Raw genomic sequence first — 23,209 nt, forward strand, 5'->3', positions numbered from 1 at the left:
CCTTTAATTTGATAAAGGGTATTTTAAAAAATCAGCTAACACTTAATGATAAAAGATTGAATGCTTAGAACCCCATACCCTTTCAACCCACAAGATCAGAACAAAGCAAGGAGATTTGCTTTCAACACTTTTTCTTGAAAAGGAAAACTAAATTTTTAAAAATATATTTACAGACAATAAGATTATGTAGAAAAGTCCAAAAATTATAATAAAGCTGCTAGAACTAATAAATGAGTATAGCAAGGTTGCTGTTTGCAAGTCAATATACAAGAGTTAATCATATGTCTATATTTTAGAAAAAATTAAAAATTACAATTTAAAAATAATAGATTTATGATAGCACCCAAAAATATGAAATACCTGGATATAGATTTTTAAAATGATGTGTAAGACCTATATGCAAAAACTACAAACATTTTTAAAGAAAACTGAAGATGACCTAATCTAATAGAGATATCCCGTATTTATTGAATGAATTAAAAAAATCTCAATATTTTAAGATATTTTCCCCAAAGTGTTCTCTGTCCCCAAAATGCTTTATAGATTCAATACAACTCCAAACAAAATCCTAGCAAGATTTTTCTTTTTCTAGAAATTAACAAGGTGATTGTAAAATTTATATGAAGAAAACAAAAAAATAAAGTAGGAAGTCTCATATGACCCATTTATAGATTTACTACAAAGCTAGAGTAATCAATTCAGAGTGGTAATGAAGAAAGAATATAAACAGATAAAACAATGGAATAGAAAAGAGGCCGAAAATAGGCCCACACATATATGGTCAAGTATATAAAAGTAAAGCAATTTAATAGAGAAAAGATACTCCATTCCACAAGTAATTGGATAGCCTTATAAAAAAAGAAAAAAATCAATCTTGATCCATACTTAACATATAATACAAAAATTGAGTTATAATGAATTAAAGACCTAAAGGAAAAATGTAAAAGTTATGGGGAAAAAAATCTGGTTTTTGATCCAGCATTTAAGGAGCTTAGAAGTTACTACTCCATCTTAACACCAAGTAAACTCTAAACAAACCGAGAAATCAATAATTCTGAGATCCATCAGAGAAAAGAGTTCACAGGTCAAACCTCTGCCCCCCAAATGGGAAAGACATAAAGACAGAGAATCACAACTTACTAGAGCAGAAACCTCCATGGGAACCCGTACTGGGAGAGGAAAATCTGAACCATAATTCTCAAATTGCCAGAGGCTCAGTGTGGACAATTCTGAGAATTAAAAAAAAACTCCAGGTTCTCACAATAAATATTGACAATTTTTCTCTAATATTATAAGCAAAGAGATGAAAAGTCTAAGAAATAGTAAATAAAAATAAAATAAGTTCCCGAGGTCAAAAACTCTACAAAAGAAATGAAGAATGCCTTTGATGGACTCATTAGTAGACTGGTCATGGCTGAGGAAAAAATATCTTGAGAGTAAGGATAGTAATAGACACTTTAAAAACTGTAGCAAAGAGAAAAAGGTGGAAATAGCAGAACAGAATATCCAAGTACTATGAAAGCAACTACAAAAGATATAACATACATGAAATTTATGTAATGGCAATACCAGAAGTAAGAGAAGGAACAGAGCAATATTTGAAGCAATAATATTCCCCAAATTAATGTCAGACACCAACCACAAATCTAGAAAACTCAGGAAATACAGAGCAGGAACAACATTAAAATGAAAGATGAAGAAAAAAATCTTGAAAGAAGCCAGAGGGAAAAACACTTACCTATAGAGGAGCAAATATGAGAATAATATCTAACTTGCCCTCAGAATATTTTAATATAGCCTTCAACATCCATTAATGCAATAGCATTCATAAGTGATGATATCATCACACCAGGTTCTGCACTGGTTAAATAACATCTACAGCAAGAGTCAGCAAATTATGATCTATGGGCAAAATCTGGCGCAGACACCTGTTTCTGTAAAAACAGTTGTTGCTTAACACAGTCATGTTTATTATATATATATATTGTTATTTTTATTTTTTTTCTGTGGTGGCTTCATATTACAATCAGAGTTTCATAGTTGTGACAAACATTGAATGGTCCTCAAAATCTTAAATATTTGTATCTGGCCCTTAATAGGAGGTTGCTGATTCCTGTTCTAGGACTTAATGTCTACTTTGAGACATTAAATTTTAAAAGAATACTTTTTAAAAAGGATAAATGGATTATGAAGGACATGTTAAGAATACCTTCAACTTAAGGAAGATAGCATGGGGTATAATTAGCCCTAAAGAAAGACTTAGAGAAGTAAAAATAACATTCATATATTTAGAGAACTATCCTATAGAAGAAGCATTAAACTGGGGTAACTTCAAAAGAAATAACCTGGAACAGTGGTTGGCAAACCGCGGCTCGAGAGCCACATGTTGCTCTTTGGCCCAAAAAATACCATGTGCGGACGCGCACATACAGTGCGATTGAAACTTTGTAGCACATGCGCAGAGTCGGTTCTCGGCTCACAAAAGAAATTTCAATCGTTGTACTGTTGATATTTGGCTCTGTTGACTAATGTGTTTGCCAACCACTGATCTAGAACAACACGTAGAGTTTTACATGCTGGATACATTGAGATGTTTAAAAATGAGCGGGTTACCTTATAAAGAAGTGAACTTTCCCTCAAAATAACTATTAAAGCAAAAATGAAATGTCCATTTGTCAGAGGTAGTGTAAAGAGGCATTCATGCAATGAACATATAGCTGGACAAAAGAAAAATTAGAAAACACTGAGATGAAAGAAAGCGAAGATACAATATACTACAACTATGGGATGCATCTAAAGCAGTGCTTAGAGAGTAACGTACTCATTAAAAATAGACATTAAAAATAGACATCATAATATCTCTTATGACTACAGATACAAATATCCTCAACAAAATGCTAGCAAAACAAATTCAGCAATACATAAAAAGGATTACACATCATGACCAAGTAGTACAACACATGAAAATCAACGAATATCCTTATATTTACAGAACAAGGGACAAAAGCATATGATCACCTCAACAGAAGCAGGAAAAGCATTTGACAAAAATTCAACAAATTAGGAAGGGCAGCTACACAAAAACCAGCTAATATCATTCTTAATGGTATAAGACTGAATGTTCTCACAACAAGATTAGAAACAAGACAGAAATGTTCATTCTCACTACTTCTATTCAACATTATTGGAGATTCTGGGAAGATACTGGAGATACTAGGGTTCTAGAAAGGGCAATTAGGGGGAAAAAAAAAAAAAAAAAAAAAAAAGAAAGAAAGAAAGAAAAGAAAAGAAATAATAGGCACCAGGAAGGGGAAAAAGAAGTAAAATTATCTCTATCTGCAAATGTCATGATCTTCCATATAGAATAATCATAAGGAATTTACTAAAAATTTATTACAACTAATAAACAAGGTCAACAAGGTTAAAGGGGGAAAAAGCAATCTTTAAAAATCATATGTCTATATACATGCAATGAAGAATACAAAAATATATTAAGAAAGTACTAAATCCATTTTCAACAGCATAAAAAAAAACGTACTTAGGAATAAATTTAACAAAAAGATGTACAAAATCTTATATTCTGAAAACTACAAAACATTGTTGAAAGAAATGAAAGATTACTAAAATATATGAAAACACATCCCAAGTTCACTGACAGGAATTTTAACATTGTTAAAATGGCAACATTCCCCAAAGGGATCTACAGATTTGATGCAGATCTCAGTTGGCTTCTTTGCAGACATTGACAAAGTGATCATAAAATTTATATGGAATTCAAGGAATCCCAAAAAGATATAATATTGGGGGGGGGGGGGGGGGGGAGTTGGAGGCCTCAAATTTCCTGACTACAGTGACAATAATCAATACAGTGTGGTAATGGCATAAGATATAGATCAACAAAAAAAATTAATTTTGCAGAAATGAACCCACACATTTATGATTAATTCATGTTTGATAAGGATTCTAAGATAATTCATTGAGGAAAGAAAAATTTTTTCAAAAGATGCTACTGGGAAATTGAACATCCACATACAAAAATAGGAATTTGGACCCCTACTTGACACCATATACAAAAAGTAATTCAAAGTAGATCAAACTTAAATGTAAGGTGCTAAAGGTATAAAACTTAGAAGAAAACACAAATATAAATCTTCATGGCCCTTGATTAGGCAATGTTTTTGAGAAATGACACCAAAAGCACAAGCAAAAAAAGACAAACTAAATTGGACCTCATTAAATTAAAAGCCTAGAGCTGCAACAGACACCCTCAAGAAAATGAAAAGATAATCCACATAAGGAGAGAAAATTTTCCCAAACCTGATCAATATGTCTCTGATGAAAGACTTGTATTTGGAATAAAGAACTCTTACAGCTCAATTAAAAAACAAATTACCCAATTTTTTAAAAGGCCAAGGATCCAAATAGACATTTCTCCACAGAAAATATACAAATGGTCAATAAGTAAATGAAAACCACTCAAACATTTTTAGCCCTCAGGGAAATGTAAATCAAAGCCACAATGAAACACTATTTCACACATCACCAATGTCTATAATAAAAACAAAACAAAACTAATAACAAGGGTTGGGAGGGATGTGACGATATTGGAGCGCTCATTCATCACTGGTGGGGATATAAGTGCAGCCACTTTGGAAAATAGCCTGCTAATTCCTCGTAAGGAGTTACCATATGGATCCAGCAATTCCACTCTTAAGACCCAGAAAAATGAAAACATATGCGCCCTGCCTCCAACAGAAATTTGTACACAAATGTTCATGGTAGCATAGCGGTTATTAAAAAAAGAAAAGTCACTATGTAGTCATAATAGAGGTACTTGGGGGTAGATTCTTTTATGCTGGATTCAAGACTTAAGCAGGCACAAAATTACCAACCTAAATCCACCAATTAATTACCTATAAGCTCATTTGAGAAACCTTTCTCCTTCCTGTCCTCTCTAGTTTGGGCCTTTTTTAGGCATCCAATCTCACAAAGCTTACTTGCCTAACTTCAGTCAAGCATATCTCCATTTAGTGCCATTTGTCTCTATAGTAACCAACTAAAAAAGCTGCTGTGTTTAGCAGTGGCTTTGTGCAAGCAGTAGTCTAGCCAAGAGATGTTTTAAAGATTTGAATCCTCTCTCTACTTATGAGCACATTTCTCCTGATTATCTGATGAATGGGAGAGGTGGACAGTTAGAGAGAAGAATGGAATGTAAAACATGAGATGTATTATATATGGAGAGTGAGGTCAGGAGGAAAACAAGTTTAGAAGGAGCTGAATTCATGTAAGAGGACTAAAAACAGGGTAAAAAACTACACACATGAAACAAAATAATTACTAAGCATTTGCATTAATATTCTTCTGGTCAGAATGATATTAACATCAACAAACTGTCAACAGCAAACATAATTATGGTGCTTCAGAAAGGACACTGATCTCACTGATAGCTATCCAAAGGGTGTTTAATAATAGGATAGTCCAGCTATGGATAAGGGCTCAGACACAGCTTATATCTTCATCAAAATTGTAACCTAATGGTAGGTAGTGATCAATACAAAACAGTGAAACTGTTATTAGTGAGGGGGAGCAAAAACTGGAGGAAGGGGTCACACATTCTATAAGAAATATGGAAACCATAAAGTATGAAGATGCATTCCAGGATTCATTCCACCCTCTCTCCCTTCCCCCCAGTCAGCCCTTCTGCAATTGGAGGCTTTACACCTGCAGTGTCTCATGGGAGATTCCCACAGCTTTGCCTCGTCTTGGGCCTCCTCTCACTCCCAGTATACACCTGGGCCAACTTCATTCATGGAGCTTTGTTCCTCAAGAGGTCATTAATCAAGTCCTTACCACAGGGTCTGCCAGCCTGTGGGTTCTTCCAGGAAATTATACCAATTGCTTTTTCTACACATAAAGCCCACTTTAAGTATTATCTGACACAGTGGACAAAACGCAGAGAAGCACTCGGTCAGCAATTAAAGGAACAGGTTTCTGAACACCACTGTCCTCCTTTGTTATATGGGGATGATAACACCTTACCCTCCTACCATTCCAGGATCAAAATGTTATCTATACGTACATACATACCATATCACCACAGTATGACTCATACTTAATGCACACAAACGATTGGGCTTGAGGAAACCATTTTTTAGGTAGGTCCTATTTTATTACTTAATCCATTGACAATAAAATAGGACCCCCACTCTAAGTAGCTTTCCTAAATGTGGGAAGTCCTGGTATTAGCTGTCCAATATTAACTTTCAAAAGACCATCAGGCCCTAGCTGGTTTAGCTCAGTGGAGAGAGTGTCGGCCTGCAGACTGAAGGGTCCCAGGTTCGATTCCAGTCAAGGGCACATGCCCAGGTTGTGGGCTCAATCCCCAGTGGGGAGGGAGGGGGCATGCAGGAGACAGCTGATCAATGATTCTCTCTCATCATTGATGTTTCTTTCTCTCCCTCTTCTTTCTTTTCGGAAATCAATAAAAACATTTTTAAAAAGACCATCACATGAAGAAGTTTCATCAAAGCAACCTATTTAAGTATGAACAATGTCCAAAGAATAACAACTCAAAATTCTGAGCACTATGCTGAGAGAAAATTATTCCAGCACAGATGATACTTAAGAATTAATTTTCTTGATTTTGGCCGGAACCGCCATCTTCTAGTAATTGGCCAAAACGACTAACACGAAGGGAAAGAGGAGAGGCATCGGCTAGATGCGCCAGGCCTTTTAGGAAACATGGAGTGTTCCTTTGGCCACATACATGCGAATCCACAAGAAAGGTGATACTGTGGGCTCCAAAAGAATGGCACTGCTCAAAAAGGAATGCCCCACAAAGTTACCATGGCAGAGCTGGAGGAGTGGACAAGATCAACCAGCATGCAGTGGGAATTGTTGTGAACAAGCAAGTTAAGGGCAAGATTCTTGTCAAGAGAATTAATGTACATATTGGGCATATTAAGCACTCTGAGAGCTGAGATGTGTGAAGAAAAATTATCAGAAAAAGAAGGAAGACAAAGAGAAAGGTACCTGAATTCAATGGAAGCCTTAGCCTGCTCCACCCAGAGAAGCACCTTTGTGAGAACCAATGGAAAGGAGCCTGCGCTGCTGGAACCCATTCCCTATGAATTCATGGCATGATAAGTGGGGGGGAAATAAAAAAGACTTCTGTGTTGATAAAAATGTTTCTCTTAATTGAGTGGAAATGTGGCATCCCTTCCCCGCAAAGAATAATTAAAGAAAACTAGTGTCACCTTACCCCCCTAACAAAAAAAAATTAATTTTTCTCTCTGAATTTAATTAGCCAAGTTTCATTCATAACTCTTAAGGAAAAAATAATGGTTTAGAAAAAAAAGCAAGCAATAACCTAAACTTTATACCACTCTTATTTAGTAAACAGAAACAGCTCAAAGACCTCATAAATGTGTTAAAAGTTCTCCCTTTTCCAACAATCGGAGTTAAGCAGCCTAAATGAATCCACATTGAATGTCCATGAATCAAGCAAAGGCTCCTTGGAACTCGTGTGCGGTGTCACTTTATTTACTGCCAGTTAAGGCCATACATTTTTTGAAAAGTCACACTTGATATCCCTTTGTGTTCTCTACTGGCCTTTTCCCTTATATTTGTTGCCTTCCGGTATCCTTACTTCCGTGCTCTCTCCATTTACGTTCCAGTTATGCCCATCAAACGGCAGAAACATGAGGTGTAACTCATCACATCTCCAATAAAAAAAAAATAATAATCTTTTTCTTATTCTAGGACTTTTTCTTGTTCTAGACCGAGGTGCAGCCCGAATACTACCTACTTAGATTTTCCAAGCCGAGAGTGTGTGCAAATGTGCTTCCTCGCCCTACATTTTGTATCTGCTTAACTAACAGCCCTGTCGTGCCCAAACGCAGATATTGGCTAAGAACTACATTTCCAAAATGGCTTTGCTCCTCTTGAGCTGGCATGTCGGTCTATAAAATATGATTTATTTCCACTGCAACCCATTCTCCACTCTACTGCAAATACTGGCCAATACAGAGGCAGCTAAATACTCTGGTGCATACAACCGAGTCCCATCTGCTAAACTAAGCAGACCCGGCACAGCCATTGGACTAACGTAAAAAGGGGAGGGGAAAAAAAGAAACACCACGGAGCAGACCCGAGGGGCGGGCGTCGCCCCGAATCCATATCGCGCCCTCCCGCCGCAGAGGCGGCCGCGAGGAGCACACCTCCTCCGCGGTGGCCACGCCCCCCGCCTCCACGGTGGCCACGCCCCTTCCGACCCGCGACCCGACCCGCCGCGGCCACGCCCGCCGCGCGGCGCGGGAGCCGCCGGGCCGGGGGCGGGGCCTGCGCTGGCCCGCCCCCCGCCGGCGGCTGCGGCGGCGGCCTCCGCGCGGGCCTCCCAGCCCGTACGCCGCTCACTTTGTTCTCCGCCTTTGTCCTGGGCCGCGCCAGCAGGTGGAGCCGCAGTGAACGTTGCCGCGTCCGTTCCGGGCGCGGGCGCCCCTCTTGCCCGCCGCGGAGGCCTCGCTGGAGGAGGAGGGCCGGCGCCCGGGCCAGCCAATCGCGGGCCGCGCTGCCGGCGGCCGGGGCAGAATGGGCTGTAGTTGAGCGGAGTGGGAGCGCTGCGCGAGCCGGGGAGTGAGCGCTCCGTGCAAATAAAAAGGCGGAAAGTTTCCCAAGTCGCCGCCGCAGGACGCGGGGCCGGCGCCGGCGGGGTCTGCGCTCTGCGGGCGGCCGCGCTGGGCCGGGCCGGACGGCGCCGCGACGAGCCCGCCCCATTGTTTGTGCCGCTTCCGAAATATGGCAAAGGTTCAGGTGAACAATGTAGTGGTGCTGGACAACCCGTCGCCCTTCTACAACCCCTTCCAGTTCGAGATCACCTTCGAGTGCATCGAGGACCTGTCGGAGGGTGAGTGCGCCGCCCGCCCGCGGCGCCGCGGGCGGCGGAGTTCCCGGGCCCGGCCTCGGGGCGGCGGGCGCGGCGCCGGAGGGAAACTTGAAGTTGATGGACGGCGGCGGCCCGGGCGCGGGAGGCGTTCGCGGGGCCGGGCGCCCGCCGCCGCTCAACTTGCCGGGAACTTGTGCGGCGGCGGAGGGAGCCATGTTGTCAGCTTTGTCTGGCGGCGGCGACTCGCGAGACCCGCACTCGCGCCCGCGGCGCCGGCCGGGGTCCCGCCGCCCGGCCCCGCGGCGCGAACGGCCTCCGCGGCCCCGACGGGAGGCCGGGCAGGGAGGGCGCGCGGCCGCGCCGGCGAGTTCGCGGCGGAGCCATGTTACCCGCGCCGAGCGGGGCCGCTCCGGGCCGTGCCGCCGCGTGGGGAGGAGCGGGCCGTCCTCGCGGACTTCCCGCCCCTCCGCCGACCGGCGGGGCGGCGGGCGCAGGCTCCGCGCTCCGGCCGCGGCTCCGGCCGCACCGCCGCCGCCCGGGATGCCCGGCGCCCGGATGCCCAGCGGCCCGGGATGCCCGGATGCTCCGCTCGCCCCGACCCGCGTGAATCCTTTTCCCAACGACCGAAACCTCCCCGGAAGGAAGACAGGGCAGAGCTATGAAGTTACACTCCACCCAAGAGCAGAAATAAGCAAAACACTTAAATAATGGCCAGGACTTAACCACTCCTGGCCTCTAAGGAGACTGAGAGATTCAATTCTAAAATAGTGTTGAAATCTAATTAAAATAACACGATATCCAAACACCCTGAACTCAAAACGCTAAAGTGGGCTAGGAAGTAAAAGGTAAAGTCGTAATGGCAACGCACTAATTTTGACCGTTTCTTCTAAGTAATAAAGTGATAAGGTAATTTTAAAAAAAGATAAATATTCTTAGTATGTGCAGCAATAATTACTTAGAAAACTGAAACTTGTCAAGGTTTTTTATCATTGGGATTTTATTAAAATACTCCAGCGCTTTATTTTAAAAATTTCAGGAAGAGGAGAAAAAAAATTTAACTTCATCAATGGTAACTTAAAAAATTAAAGAGGACGACACACATCTTTGAATTTACAAATCTATTTAACAAAGTGCATTTAATATTATTGTGCTAGTCAAAGCATATAAAGCACTTCACCTTAAATTAGTTTTTAATCTATAAAATGAATTTTAGGGTGTTAATTTTTTAAATTATAAAAATACGCACTCATTGTAATAAACTTAAAAAAATCATACAAAGTATAATAGTTCTCTGTACTCAGTGCCTTCCCCATTTCATTCCTATAAGTAACCATATTTAACACTTTAATTTGTGCTCTTCCAAACAGTTTAAAGATATTTATAAAGCATATATGCACATGTATAACATGTGCACATTTTGAAATTCGTTAAATTTCTAATTACCGGTAGGCCATTGATAATAAAATTAAAGGGCGATTTCCTTACTATTTTGAAATCATTTTGAGTACTTTTCCCATAGTAATACTACAAACATTTCAGCTACCAGCCCTATTTTTTTAATATTCAAGTCTAATTTTTTCCATTTTATTGCCAATTACATATAAAAATGGGTGAATGTAATGAAACCATTGATCTGTCCATTCCAACTTATGCTATAGTGTTTTAGTCATTAGAAGTTCTACAGATTACAGGTATTTCTCAAGTGATAACTTTCATTTTAGGAGCCAGTTCTGAACAAGGAAGACAGATGACTAAGGATGTTGTTACAGGGCCTTGACATTGGATGATTGAAGCCTGCCATTCATGGAGATGGGACTGTGTTCTATTTTTTACTGAAATCTATTCAGTTAAATCACTTCAGAATTTTTACATTACTAATGTTAACAGTACACCTTCCATTTATATACTTCACTTCCCATGGTCCCTAGACTCGGCATTTATTTAGTTTTGTTTTTTTAAAGAGTTCAAGCTGAGTCATACCAAAACTGCAAAGGAATCTTTCAAAAAGGTGCCATGCTTGTGTATTCCACCTAGAGGTTGTGTGAATTAAGGAAACAATTTACTTGGCAAAGGCTCCTTAAAGGTTCCATCCTTTTATACTATTGCAATTCTTTATTTAAGAAATTTTTTTCACTTTATAATTCTGTCTCAAATTCCAAGCCAGAGATTGGCTACCATTTTGATACTTGTCAATAAACACCTCATTTTTTCCCCCCCTTTAAAAGCTTTGTTTCAGAAAAAACCTTAAGGAGTACTTCTATGTATGTATTCATTCATATATATTTTTTCCTTGATTTCAGAGAGAGAAAGGGAGAGAAAGATAGAGAAACATCAATGATGAGAGAGACTGGCTGCCTCCTTCATGCCCTCTACTGGGGATGGAGCCCATAACCCCAGCATGTGCCCTGACGGAATGGAGCCGGGACCTCCTGGATCATGGGTTGATGCTCAACCACTGAGCCACCCCTGCAGTGCAGAGCAGTATTTGCTTAAAATAATTTAGTTGTTTCTGATAATGACTACATGTTAATTGAATACTTACAATGTACCAGAGTCAAGCACAGTGCTTCATATTTTCATATTTTCACATTTTCCAAAGACTATACATCCTTTCCTCTAGGCAACAGGACTTGCCAAGTACTGCAATTAGTTGAAAATTCCCTTGGTGAATCCCTCACTCCCAACACAAATAGATACTTGCTGTCTGGGACAATCAGCTAACTTTTAAAATAACTGTGTGAACTCCTTCAACTAATAACTTGTGCAAAGCACCTGAATCTTTCCCTGCTTCCAATATAGGAAGAGGGGAATAAAATCTAAATTTAAAAAAATTGTAAGAATAAATCAATTGATGCTAATTTAGAAATTAGTAGTGAGCATTTCAAACTCAGTGGTTACAGCAAGCATCCCATAAACATAAAAATTAAGGCATTTGTGTTCCCTGAGTTACAGCCTAGATTATTTCCCCATGGCTAGAAAGGGAAGAATTTATCTTCTAGTTGAATTTTTGGAATGAGCAGAGACATAACTTTGATTCTGATTCTTCTATTTACTAACTATGAATCTAGGTAGATCACTTGGCCTCTCAGAGCCTCAACTTCCTTGTTTGCATAATTAGGTATAATTAAATTCATATGATAATACTATTGAAGTTTAAACAACAGGTGTGAGGTGGCCAGACCAATGCCCAGCACATAGTAGTGTTTTATAAAAAGGTTTATAAATCATGACTATGTTCCTGTCAGACCAAAATACCAATTTATACAAATTAGGAGGCTCTACTATATTTTGAGGCACAAATACATATGAAATGAACACAATATGCAAATTTCCACTTGACAGTTCCTAGTCGGGACATAATGTGTCTAGTTTAATAGATTCACACCCTTAAAACAGTCCTGCTGCTTGGTTTTTGGGTTACCTACCTTATTGGCCACTAATTTTGTAACGTACTATTTCATTGAGTCTGTCTCATCTCCATGACATTTTTGGACAGTCCTAAGGCTCACTCTCTAGGAATCCTACCTATTTACAATTTCCAAACTTTTACCAGATCTATTCATTATTTCCATTTAGATACGTAGTAGACATCTCAAACTGAACAAGTCAAACCAATGCCTGATTGATTCCCTCACCTATCTCCTATGCATGCACTTGTAGAAGTGCGCTTGTGCCAACACACACACACACACACACAGTCTTGCTGCCTCTATCTTCAAGATTTATCAAGAACACAACTGCTTCTCACCCCCATGATAACCACTCCTCTAATCAAAACCCTCCAATGGCTTCCCATGTCTCTTACTGTAAAAGCCAAGTCTTAATGATCTAGCCTTTACACAATCTCACCATGCCTCTCACCCCCAATGTCATGGTAATTTTCCTCTTTGCTCATTCTGGTCCTGCCTCTGCAGTCTCTTTTTTTTTTTTTTTTTTTTTTTTTTTTTTTGCCAAGCATGCTCCTACCTCTCTCTAGGCCTTTGTATTTGTTGTTTCTTCTGATTAGATAGTCATATTTTTTGTTTCCTCAGTTAATCTTCATTAACAAATAGATGGTCTGTTGAGGTGTCAGATGCAGGACTCTGCATGTGAAAATGTGCTAGAAGCTGGAAATAAAGTGGTCTAGCCTGGGACACAGCCATGAATGACATATTGGGTCCTCAGAAAATGACTAGGGACTTCGTAAGAGAAAGTAAGCCTAAAGGAGCATTTAGTTAAATAAATTGTAGTTTATAAATACTGTATGAATAAGTAGTACCTATACTATACTGGTGTCTATTTAGGGAATGGAAATAGCTACACAAAAATGGCAACTCATGGTGACACTAACCAGATTCTCTACAAGTAACCCGGAAACACCCCTCTGGGGGGGCTGGTGTGGTCTGAGAGCAGTGAGTCCAAGAGGCAGTTCACACTGCTGACCACCTGAGGTCCAGGAGGTCTCAGGTGGTTTGTATTTGTTGGGTTTCTCTCCCCTCCCCTGACCCTAAAGGATGCTCCTTCAAAAGAACCATCTTTTTACTCAATCTCTGGGTCTCACAGAGCACCCATAAAGGGTGTTCAATAAAATCTGAATGGTTGAATTTCACAGAATGCCAGAGTTGCACTTCGGTGTGTCTTGTTCTTCCTTGTGCCTTTTCCCACCAAGTGTATCAAGTGGCAAGAGGATCCTTGGTTTCTCCTTCCCAGTTTAAAGAATGTATGACAAGAAGGGGTGCATTGAAGAAGAGCCTGACTCTGGACCTTAAACAGTTATGAGCTGAAGCCCCCTCTGAGCCACAGGGAAGTTGGCTAATGATTTTTCCATTTTGGAGATCTGGGCAACAAAGTAGGGGGCAGTCCTTCCAAAGTGTGGTTAGTAAGTTAAAATATGACTTGAATGGGGCGGGTTCCATAGCCAGTACATTTGGGAAATGCTGGACTAATGTTACTGGGTTTTGCTGAAGGATGTCTCAGAACACTTCCTTCTGCCACTGTGCTTTCTGAATCCTCAAGGCAAGGCTGAAGCATTTCCAAAGTTTTGGGCCATACTGTGTGAGGAGACCTGCCCAGATTCTAATATTTCACAAAAGAGCATTTTGAGAAACTTGTATAAAATGTAAGGATTTCTTAAGGAGCCATTTAGTGCCATCCTGCAGCCAGTAAATGGCTAAGTGGACATTAAAAGGGTTTTTGATGTCATATTGTAATATATTCACTGAATATGAAATAACGTTTTGGTTTTAACCCTAGACCTGGAATGGAAAATTATCTATGTGGGCTCTGCAGAAAGTGAAGAATACGATCAAGTTTTAGACTCTGTTTTAGTGGGCCCTGTTCCTGCGGGAAGGCATATGTTTGTATTCCAGGTAAGATCATTCTTGGTTAATATGTATGCCAAATATGTTTCTTAACAGACTGCATCAGGTGGCTCTTATCACTTTCCTTGTGGGTTAAGTCACTCTGCTGCTGCTGCATTCGCTTTTTATCTACTTCTCAGACTTTCAAGGGGGTGCTGTCCAGCAGCCTCAAAAAGAGGTTAAAGATGCACACTACTGATTGGTGTAGTCAATCATATGCAGCTTTATGGTTTCAGCCACTAGGAGTGATGATAATATTAAAAAAGCAACAACTTGATGTCAGCATAATTAGGAATTAAGCTAGGTTAACAGGTTTATTAGTAGAAGGAGATAAGTGTGATTTTGGGTTATTGGAATTGAAGTCCAGTTTACTAACGTATCTATTCTACACATTTTAAAAAGGGTTACTGTTATAAAGCTCCTGCTCTGTTTACTGACTGAGGGGAAATTCTGATATAAATGATGTTCTCAGATATTACTGACAGTATTTAGATCTGTGCCAAGATTGCAGCATTGTCTTCTATATTCAAAAGTTATTTCTTTTAATCCATACTAAATTGTGTAAAACTATTCAGTCACTTTCCAATTATCCCTGCTTATTACAGAGATACTTATAATAGTTGAAAGAGTAACTAGTCAGAGGTTTTTACAAAACTATTAAATTTATTGCAAGTATTTCTACAAGAGTCCCATCAGTTCAGTAGAAGCCACAGAAGAGACTTCATCTAGAGAAAAAATGAACTCTTCCTATCGCTGACTCCCATTTCTCACTTCACAGATGAAACCAATTTAAATGAATACTGTTGCTCAGATAATCAATCCCATGAGATATGGGTCAAGACTAACTCAAACCTACGGCATCTTTAGAGCTGCTATCTTTCCCTCCCCTCTCCTAAATGGAATTCAGATTCTTGATCTCCTAGCCTGAGTGCTTTTATTAAAAAGCAACAAATAGCCAAAACCGGTTTGGCTCAGTGGTAGAGCGTCGGTCTGCAGACTGAAAGGTCCCGGGTTTGATTCCGGTCAAGGGCATGTACCTGGGTTGTGGGCACATCCCCAGTAGGGAGTGTGCAAGAGGCAGCTGGTCGATGATTCTCTCTCATTGATGTTTCTAACTCTCTCTTCCTCTCTGTAAAAAAAATCAATAAAACATATTTTAAAAAAAAGCAACAAATAATTTACTGCACCTAAACAAATGGTTTAAAAGCTCAAATATATTAAAGTGCTGTTAACCCAAATTGCGTGAGTGCATAACCTTGGCAAAAGACGTGGGTACCAGAGAATGCATGTGTAAGGGAAGCAATGCAGTGATAGATCTGGTTCAAACCCTGCTTCAGCACTTATTATGCACATATGACCTCAGACAGGCTCCCTAACCTCCCTTAGTCACCTATAACATGTGGCAAATATCCCACCTCATAAGAATGTTTTGAGGATTAAACGAGGAATAAAGCAGTCAAGTCAATCACTGACAAATAGTGCCCTGTATTTCTGTTTAGAACTAAAATTTTACTCTCTTAGCTTCTTGAAATTGTTATATAAACCCACAAACCTGGAGAATCTGTACTTTATGATGCTAATTCATAATGTAGTAAGAAACTTAGTTTGAGATGCAGTGAATGATATATGTACCTTTTTATGCCACTATAAAAACTTTTAAATAAATCCCTTATTTATTAAACAAATCCTTAGAAATACATCCTGTGTATTTATGTTGTTAGGAACATTCCTAAGCTTTTGGCTTAGAATGCTGGAGAAAAAAATTATTCAAAAATATTTGCTTCTAGTGGTTTTCCACTGGTTTTACCTTGGTAACAGTGCACATTGCCAAAAAGCAACAGAGGAAGCACATGTGATTTAGATCATATGTTCAGCCCATAAGTTTTACAAAATGTACCATTATCAGCAGAAAGGGATCAAAATAGTTTTTGTTTTGTGCTTCAAACAAACTGCCATAGTATAATATTCTCCTGATCTGTCCTATTTTGCCTCTCACTTCTCTATCCTATGACTTCTCCATCCTAAATGAACCAAGAGGTTTACAGGCTTTTCTACTTGAATTTGCCCAAACTGAATCCTTTGGCAAACCAATTTTAAAACCCAAATATGCCTAGAACCAATTTGGCTGAAGGGACGGGAAACACTTGGTGGAGAAGTCCCCATCGCACTACTAACCTACCTATGTTATCTCTACCCACTTCGAGGTACATGGGGAACTCTTTGGGGATCCTGCAAATAACCTAGCACCTCCATGGAGGGAGGCTAAGGATTTCTAAAATAAACTACATATTCTCAGGACAGACCTCTCTGTCCCCGTTCTGGAGTCTCCAAAAGAGATCAAACAAACAAACAAACAAAAAAACACTTCAGGGCAGGAACTCTGAATTTCAAAATACTAAGTACACATTGTGTGCTCAGAGCTGTGCCAGACATGAGATTATATATAAAGACTAGAAGCCCGATGTGTGAAATTTGTGCAAGAGTAGGCCTTCCTTCCCCTGGATGCTGGCACCAGCTTCCCTCAGCCCCGACTTCATCTGGAAGGATGTCCAGAAGGACGTCCAGAAGGACATCTGGTCTAATTAGCATATTATGCTTTTATTATTATAGAAGATAAACTGGATGGGACTCCTGCCCAAGATAAAACTTAGAATGATAGGCAAGATTGAAGGGTAAATATATTTGGGTTGTTAGACATTGTTAGTAGAGGATTTATGTCAAGTAATACGAGTGCATAAAAAAGATTGCTATTAATTCTGACTTTTGAACTACGAAGAATACATCTGATGCAAAGTTTAAATGATGTATTTTTCAGGCTATTAGGCAAGAACATGTCAGGCCAAAGGGACAGTGTATGCAAGGCAGAGGCATGAAAGATCACTGTATTTTAAGGAACCTATGTGATTCCAGAACAAGAGTAAGAGGTGTGGGGGTGAAGGGAGTGTGAATGGAGATGTGGTGTGGAGACAGATTGGGAAGCTGACTGAGATTTTTATCTTTGAAATGGGGTAATCATTTGAAGTGTTAAAACCTGGTGAAGGAATAGGACTAGAACTGAGCTTAGGTAATTAACGCTGGCAACAGTGCAAATGATAGGCTAATTTAGGTCTGAAAATTATGAATGGAAAAGGTTGCAATAAATAAAACTATTATATTTTATGAAAGGTCTTATAATTGAATATTGCATAAACCTCATAAACGACAACATGCTCTAGCCAGATTTAATTTAGAAGTGATGTTTTCAAGCACCCAGGGTACTTGGGTATACTGTGAACTTTATTTCCTGGCTATACGTCAGTCTCAAAACTGAGCATTTGTCTTCCCCAATATGATGTTCTTAACTGATGGTGTTCAAGGTAACCAAAATTCCAGTCTTCCTTGCAGTTAACAGCCTTTTGTGATATGTGTTTCTTTTAAAATTATTCTAGGCTGATGCACCTAATCCAGGACTCATTCCAGATGCAGATGCCGTAGGTGTAACAGTTGTGCTAATCACATGCACCTATCGAGGTCAAGAATTTATTAGAGTTGGCTATTATGTAAATAATGAATATACTGAGACAGAATTAAGGGAAAATCCGCCAGTAAAACCAGACTTCTCTAAGGTAATGTTCTGACTGTTCCTTTTTACAGTTTTTTACGCAATTGCCATTTCACAGTGTACCATGAAAGTGGTAAATTTGAGGTCTTTGTGCCAAGCAGGAAAAGTAATTATGGTTCCATTGCCATGGATGCTCTCAGACTCTCTCTCCGATGAGTCTTAAGTACTGTTGGTCAGGCACCTTGAGTCTCTGGTTTCAGAATTGGAAATGCCTCATGTAAAAAACAGACTTTTGTTTATGGCTTTCTGTATGGCATTTCCCGTACATCATAATTCTGTTCATTTTAATCCTTAGGAGATTCAAATTCATGTTTGTCGTGCTGATTATTCAATAATAGTTTTATCTATAACTCTTCTCAAAATTGTAGGGGGAAGTTTTATGTTTTTCATATGAACACTTTTCTCAGAACATCTATATGCCTTGTTTTATCTGTTACTCTTACAAGTTTAAACTAAAGGTATTAACTATTTTTAGTGGTAGAAACGGCTTAGCTTCTGAGTGAGAAGTTAACTGGTGGTTTTTTAGGTTGAATACAACACTATCATGTAAGAAAATTTACAAAAGAGTTGAAAGTAATAAGGCTAGAATGTTGTTTTTTTATCCTGGTGTAGGACCTTCCATTGATCTAATATATTAGTTACCTGTATGGCACGGCACCTTGTATAGAAAAAAAAGAGGAAATTAGAATGTTTGTTTTTAATCCTCATCCAAGGATATGTTCATTGACTTTAGAGAGAAGATGGGAGAGAGGGAGAGGAAGATGGAGGGAAAGAGAAAGAAACGTGAGAGAGAAACATCAATTGGCTCTCTCCTATACACACCCCAATCAGGGACTGAACCTGCATCCTAGGATTGTGCCCTAACTGGGAATCGAATCCACAATCTTTCAGTGTATGAAACAGTGCACCAACCAACTGAGCCATACCAGCCAGGGCTAGAATACTATTTTTAAGAATGAGCCATAATAATTAAAAGGTAGGAAGCCACTAATAACAAGAGGCTATATTTGAAGGAAGTTTTCATTTTCCTTAAAATATTACTAAAGAGACACCATATCTCTCTAGATAGCATCCTTTGAAATGTTCACCTTTTAAAAACAAAAGTATTGAGGACTTGGGTATTTTCTTGGATAGCATGAGTTCTTATTCTCATTAGGCTAAATAATTTCTTTGCAGCAGCCCTAGTTCTTTATTAGTTATGTTTTAGGTGCTTTGGCGTATACATTTGTATGTATATGAACTTAGCCCTTGTGGAGTATTAATATAAAGAAACACTCTATCAAGCTCCTGTTTGTGTACAGTGATCTAACTTTCATGTTTACCAATTTTATGTTTTCTTCCTACAGCTTCAAAGGAACATTTTGGCATCTAATCCCAGAGTCACAAGATTCCACATTAACTGGGAAGATAACACAGAAAAACTGGAAGATGCAGAGAGCAGTAATCCAAATCTACAGTCACTTCTTTCGACAGATGCATTACCTTCAGCATCAAAGGGATGGTCCACGTCAGAAAACTCACTAAATGTTATGTTAGAATCCCACATGGACTGCATGTGACCACCTCCCATCTCTTTAGTACAAATTAAGCTATTAAAACACAGAACTATTTCCCTGAAATTCTGTAAGTCATACCCACTAAGACACAATGTGAAGAATTTGTTTAAAAACCATCCTGTAGAAAGTTTATAAGAAAACCAGTATTTGAGCAAATTGTGGAATATAAATACAACTATTTTTAAGTAATTTTTTCTCTAATGTGTTATTTTATTTGTTCTGAAACTAATCTGATTAAATCATATATTTTTTTTCCTCTAAATGTAATTAAAGCACTTATAAAGAAATATGAATTATTGGACCAGGTTGTAAAGATGTCTTAGCCTCTTGGACAATAATCTTTGGACCACTATTTTACTGACCTTCAAAAGAACAAAGTTCACTTCAACTAAAATGTTTCTTCCTGTAATAACATAGTTTGGTTTAATTTAAGGGGTGAATTTCCATTATTTTTTGTCTTGTCCTTAAAGAAGGGATTTGAAGTCAATTATATGCTATCAAGAACTTTAGAATCTGAATTTCCAGGCCATCTTGAAGCCTCCTATGGCTATTATTGTAGTTCACGTAATGTTAGATAGCATTCAAGATAATAACAAGTGTAGTTAATTCTTTATAAAGTTTTCTGGCTATGTGTTTGGTTTTTATGAGAGTTTAGAACATCAGAACACTTACTGAGTCATACACATCATTACCCAATGCAATCAACATGTCGAAAGCAGATACAAACTCCCTCAGTTTAAGAACAGAAGAATATAATGACTTAGATCTGTTCATTAGATTATAATACTATAAACAACTCTTTAAAATTCTTTCATAGATCATCTGTTGGTAGCATTTTTTTTAAAAACCGGATTTGGGGCAGTGTATTTAGCTTTACCATAACAGGTAAGTTACTATTTTGGAAATGAATGTATCTTTACACACGTAGTACTCTTTCCATTATCCCCAACACTCATGCAGAATAAGATGGACATATTCTTAATAGTTTTTCCAGGTAAGTTTTATTAAAAGCAGTCTTGGAAAGGAATTCATTAAATGGGCCAAAAAGGTTCTTTTTGATAAGAGTTAGGTCCTTCCTCAAAAGTTTCTTATGCTCCATTAATTTAAGTGAGAATATTCTCGTTGGTCTTGCTGTTAACAAGACATCAGCCATATGATTCAGAGTTATGCAGTGCCTTCATATTTGAAACTTTTATACTATACTACACTTTTTAAAGCTTTTATTTTGAGGAAGGAAAAAGGGCATTTGTCTAAATATGGACTCTAAAGTTGTACATATTTCCTGTCATTCTAAAAGTGAATTTGTGAAGCAAGTTTTGCTAAATGTTAAACTTTGAAATTTAATATACCTGATTATTAAAATACTATCCACTAGTTTATAGACTATAAAAATAAAATACATCCTGTCAACTATAAATAATTTTTTTTATTTTTGTCTAATTGCAATGAAAAAAATGTTAAAAGTATTAAAATAAAAATAAAAGCAGTATTTTCCAACAAAGAGCTTAGTGATTAATATAATGGACAAGATATGTGTTTACTAGAAATAAAGCATATATAAGCCAGATTACCAATTATATTTCACTGCTAAGTTGTGTGTGTGTGTGTGAGATTTTTTTAAATTGATTTTTAGAGAGGGAGAGAAACAGATCAGTTGCCTCTTGCATGCCTCCTCCTGGGCTTTGAGCCTGCAACACGGGCATGTGCCCTTACCAGGACTGAAACCAGCAACCTTCAGGTGCACAGGATGATGCAATACTGGTTTGTATTGACACCTGAGGGTTAGGTGTGTTTTTGTTTTTTTTTTAATTATAAATGGACAGCCAATTTTCACAGAAGTTTTGAGACTTTAAAACTATTATTAAAAACTATGGTTCTATGCCCTAGCCAATTTGGCTCAGTGGATAGAGTGTCAGCCTGCGGACTGAAGGGTCCCAGGTTCTATTCTGGTCAAGGGCACATGCCTGGGTTGCTGGCTTGATCCCATTGTGGGGTGTGCAGGAGGCACCCAATCAATGATTATCTCCCATCATTGATGTTTATCTCCCTTCCTCTCTGAAAACAATAAAAATAAATTTTTTAAAAAATTATGGTTCTGTAAGAAATTTAAATATTAACATTAAAGTAGGAAAAATTAGTATTCAAACATTAGGAACTGAGAAGCTAGTTCCCCCCCATTTAGCCTCATTTACAGACACTGTGAATTATCGCTAGAAGTTTTAGAACTATTTTTCCCCTTTTCAATCATAGTAAATAGCTGTGTCCTGGGAAGATAGATAAAAACGATGTGCCACCAAGGAGATCAAAGGGGAGGTCGGAGGGAATGAGGGTATCCTGTGAGCTAAGGAGACATGCAGGAAGTCAGAGGAGATGCTGTGTTCATTTATGACCTTATGAAACCTTAGGCTTCCATGTGGTCTTACCCTCTGGGTTTAGGATTTCGGGTTGCTGATTTTACAGTGAGTCTATGGCGGCAGTTCTCAAAACTTTAATCCATGGTAAAGCATTTTGTTTAAAAGTAAAGTATGACCCCCATAACACAAGTATATATTTATATTAACAGTTTCAATATAAATGCCTCACGCCTTATAGTGTACCTCTACTATATACAGATTATTCAGTATAATTGATTTCATTGTGGAAGTGCTGATTTTGACTCAATTGATTTTTTTTTTTTACTCTAATGGGTTGTGCTACACAGAAGAATCTGGGTCTTTTGATAGATATAAGTAGCAGTAACTTCTATCGCTCTAAAATAACATTCTTTCTACCTGTCATTTCCCCCTCATATATGGATTATGATCTTGGCACTTTTTAAAAAGGGGGAAAGTGCTAATATAGTGAATCAGTAAAGTAGCCATTCACTTTAAAACTTCCAAATACTCTAAAATTACTAGAAACTCACAAGATAGCTTATACTAATTTCTTGGCACTGCATATAATTAACTTAGAAATTCTACATAATTACTTGGGGCCACCTTAATTGTTTGTTGGTTTGGTTAAAAAAAAAACAAAACCTCTAGAATATTGGGACATGAGAGTTTTTCAATGCTCATGAAGTGTTCTTTCTGTTCTTGCCTACTTCCTTTCCTGAAGCTTGCCCACCCCTCTCAAGTCACAAATCGTTTCTTGTCAACTCTTAATGTACCATCAGTTATATGCCCAAACCTGAGGGCTCCTTAGAATGGTGCTCTCATGTAGGACCATTAACGGAGATTTGCTGCTTAACGGTAGTTTAAAATATATCCTTCTCATAAGAAGTCTGAGCACAGGGTTAGGCTGCCCTGACAAGTAGTAAATAACATTTATAAAATGTGTGAAATCAAAGGCCCATTATAGAAAAACAGGGGAACTATTTCCCTAGTCAAAATGCTGTAAAATTACAAAATGGCATCAAACGTCTTTTCAAATATATTTTTCCTAGTCACTTTGTAATAAAATCTTGATATCCTATCTGCAAAGGCTTTTAAATGTACTTGTTGAAGGATCATTACAATAAAGCTGCACACTGCAATGATGAAAAGACACTTTTCACATACTAACACATTTTCCACCTAAGAATTTTCCACCGGAGCTTCCATTGCCTGTGAGATCTCTGAGCATAAAAACGCCTTAAGTGCAACATCATCTATCTACGTAAAGTAAAATTTTTACCGTCTAATTTATTTCAGTGTTCTGCTCACGGGTCCCTCAAACAACAACGCCAGGTAATATATGCTTTTTCATGCATAAGTATATATGAAAGTAATCACTAGATAATGAGAGAAGTGAATAGCAGCATTAAAAACTAAGATGCAAAAATATACACAATAAATTTTTGGAAAATAAG

At 38.5% G+C, this 23,209-nt stretch overlaps 2 protein-coding genes across 20 annotated transcripts in view; one reads left to right on the forward strand and one right to left on the reverse strand.

Moving 5' to 3' along the window:
* Positions 1-23,209, reverse strand: part of MCM9 (minichromosome maintenance 9 homologous recombination repair factor) — a 52,984-nt gene that overhangs the window by 17,449 nt on the left and 12,326 nt on the right. For 2 of the 19 annotated variants that reach the window (XR_006740082.1, XR_006740081.1), the window contains one exon: positions 8,416-10,204. The exons of 14 other annotated variants lie outside the window; for them this stretch is intronic. Coding sequence is in view for 3 of the 5 variants with exons in the window: in XM_045573179.1 (XP_045429135.1) it covers positions 2,614-2,717 (104 nt within the window). In the remaining 2 variants the exon portion in view is untranslated. Of the gene's footprint in view, positions 1-2,613; positions 2,718-8,415; positions 10,205-17,418; positions 18,040-18,447; positions 18,483-23,209 lie in introns of those variants that run through there. 3 more of the 19 variants (XM_045573179.1, XM_036415441.2, XM_036415443.2) reach the window with 3 other exon arrangements.
* ASF1A (anti-silencing function 1A histone chaperone) lies at positions 8,770-19,630 on the forward strand. The gene is made up of 4 exons (XM_036415446.2): positions 8,770-8,905; positions 14,117-14,232; positions 17,652-17,828; positions 19,171-19,630. The coding sequence occupies exons 1-4, from the start codon at positions 8,797-8,799 to the stop codon at positions 19,381-19,383; spliced, it is 615 nt and encodes a 204-aa protein (XP_036271339.1). The 5' UTR covers positions 8,770-8,796; the 3' UTR covers positions 19,384-19,630.

The sequence above is a fragment of the Pipistrellus kuhlii genome, unplaced genomic scaffold (genome assembly GCF_014108245.1).
Source record: "Pipistrellus kuhlii isolate mPipKuh1 unplaced genomic scaffold, mPipKuh1.p scaffold_m20_p_5, whole genome shotgun sequence".
Classification (NCBI taxonomy): domain Eukaryota; kingdom Metazoa; phylum Chordata; class Mammalia; order Chiroptera; family Vespertilionidae; genus Pipistrellus; species Pipistrellus kuhlii.

Bases quoted from the DNA above. Each gene is read 5' to 3' on its own strand.
- ASF1A (XM_036415446.2), top strand. From the start codon at position 8,797: ATGGCAAAGGTTCAGGTGAACAATGTAGTGGTGCTGGACAACCCGTCG. The intron at 8,906-14,116 runs GTGAGTGCGCCG...TTTTAACCCTAG, and splicing joins CATCGAGGACCTGTCGGAGG to ACCTGGAATGGAAAATTATC. The intron at 17,829-19,170 runs GTAATGTTCTGA...TTCTTCCTACAG, and splicing joins TAAAACCAGACTTCTCTAAG to CTTCAAAGGAACATTTTGGC.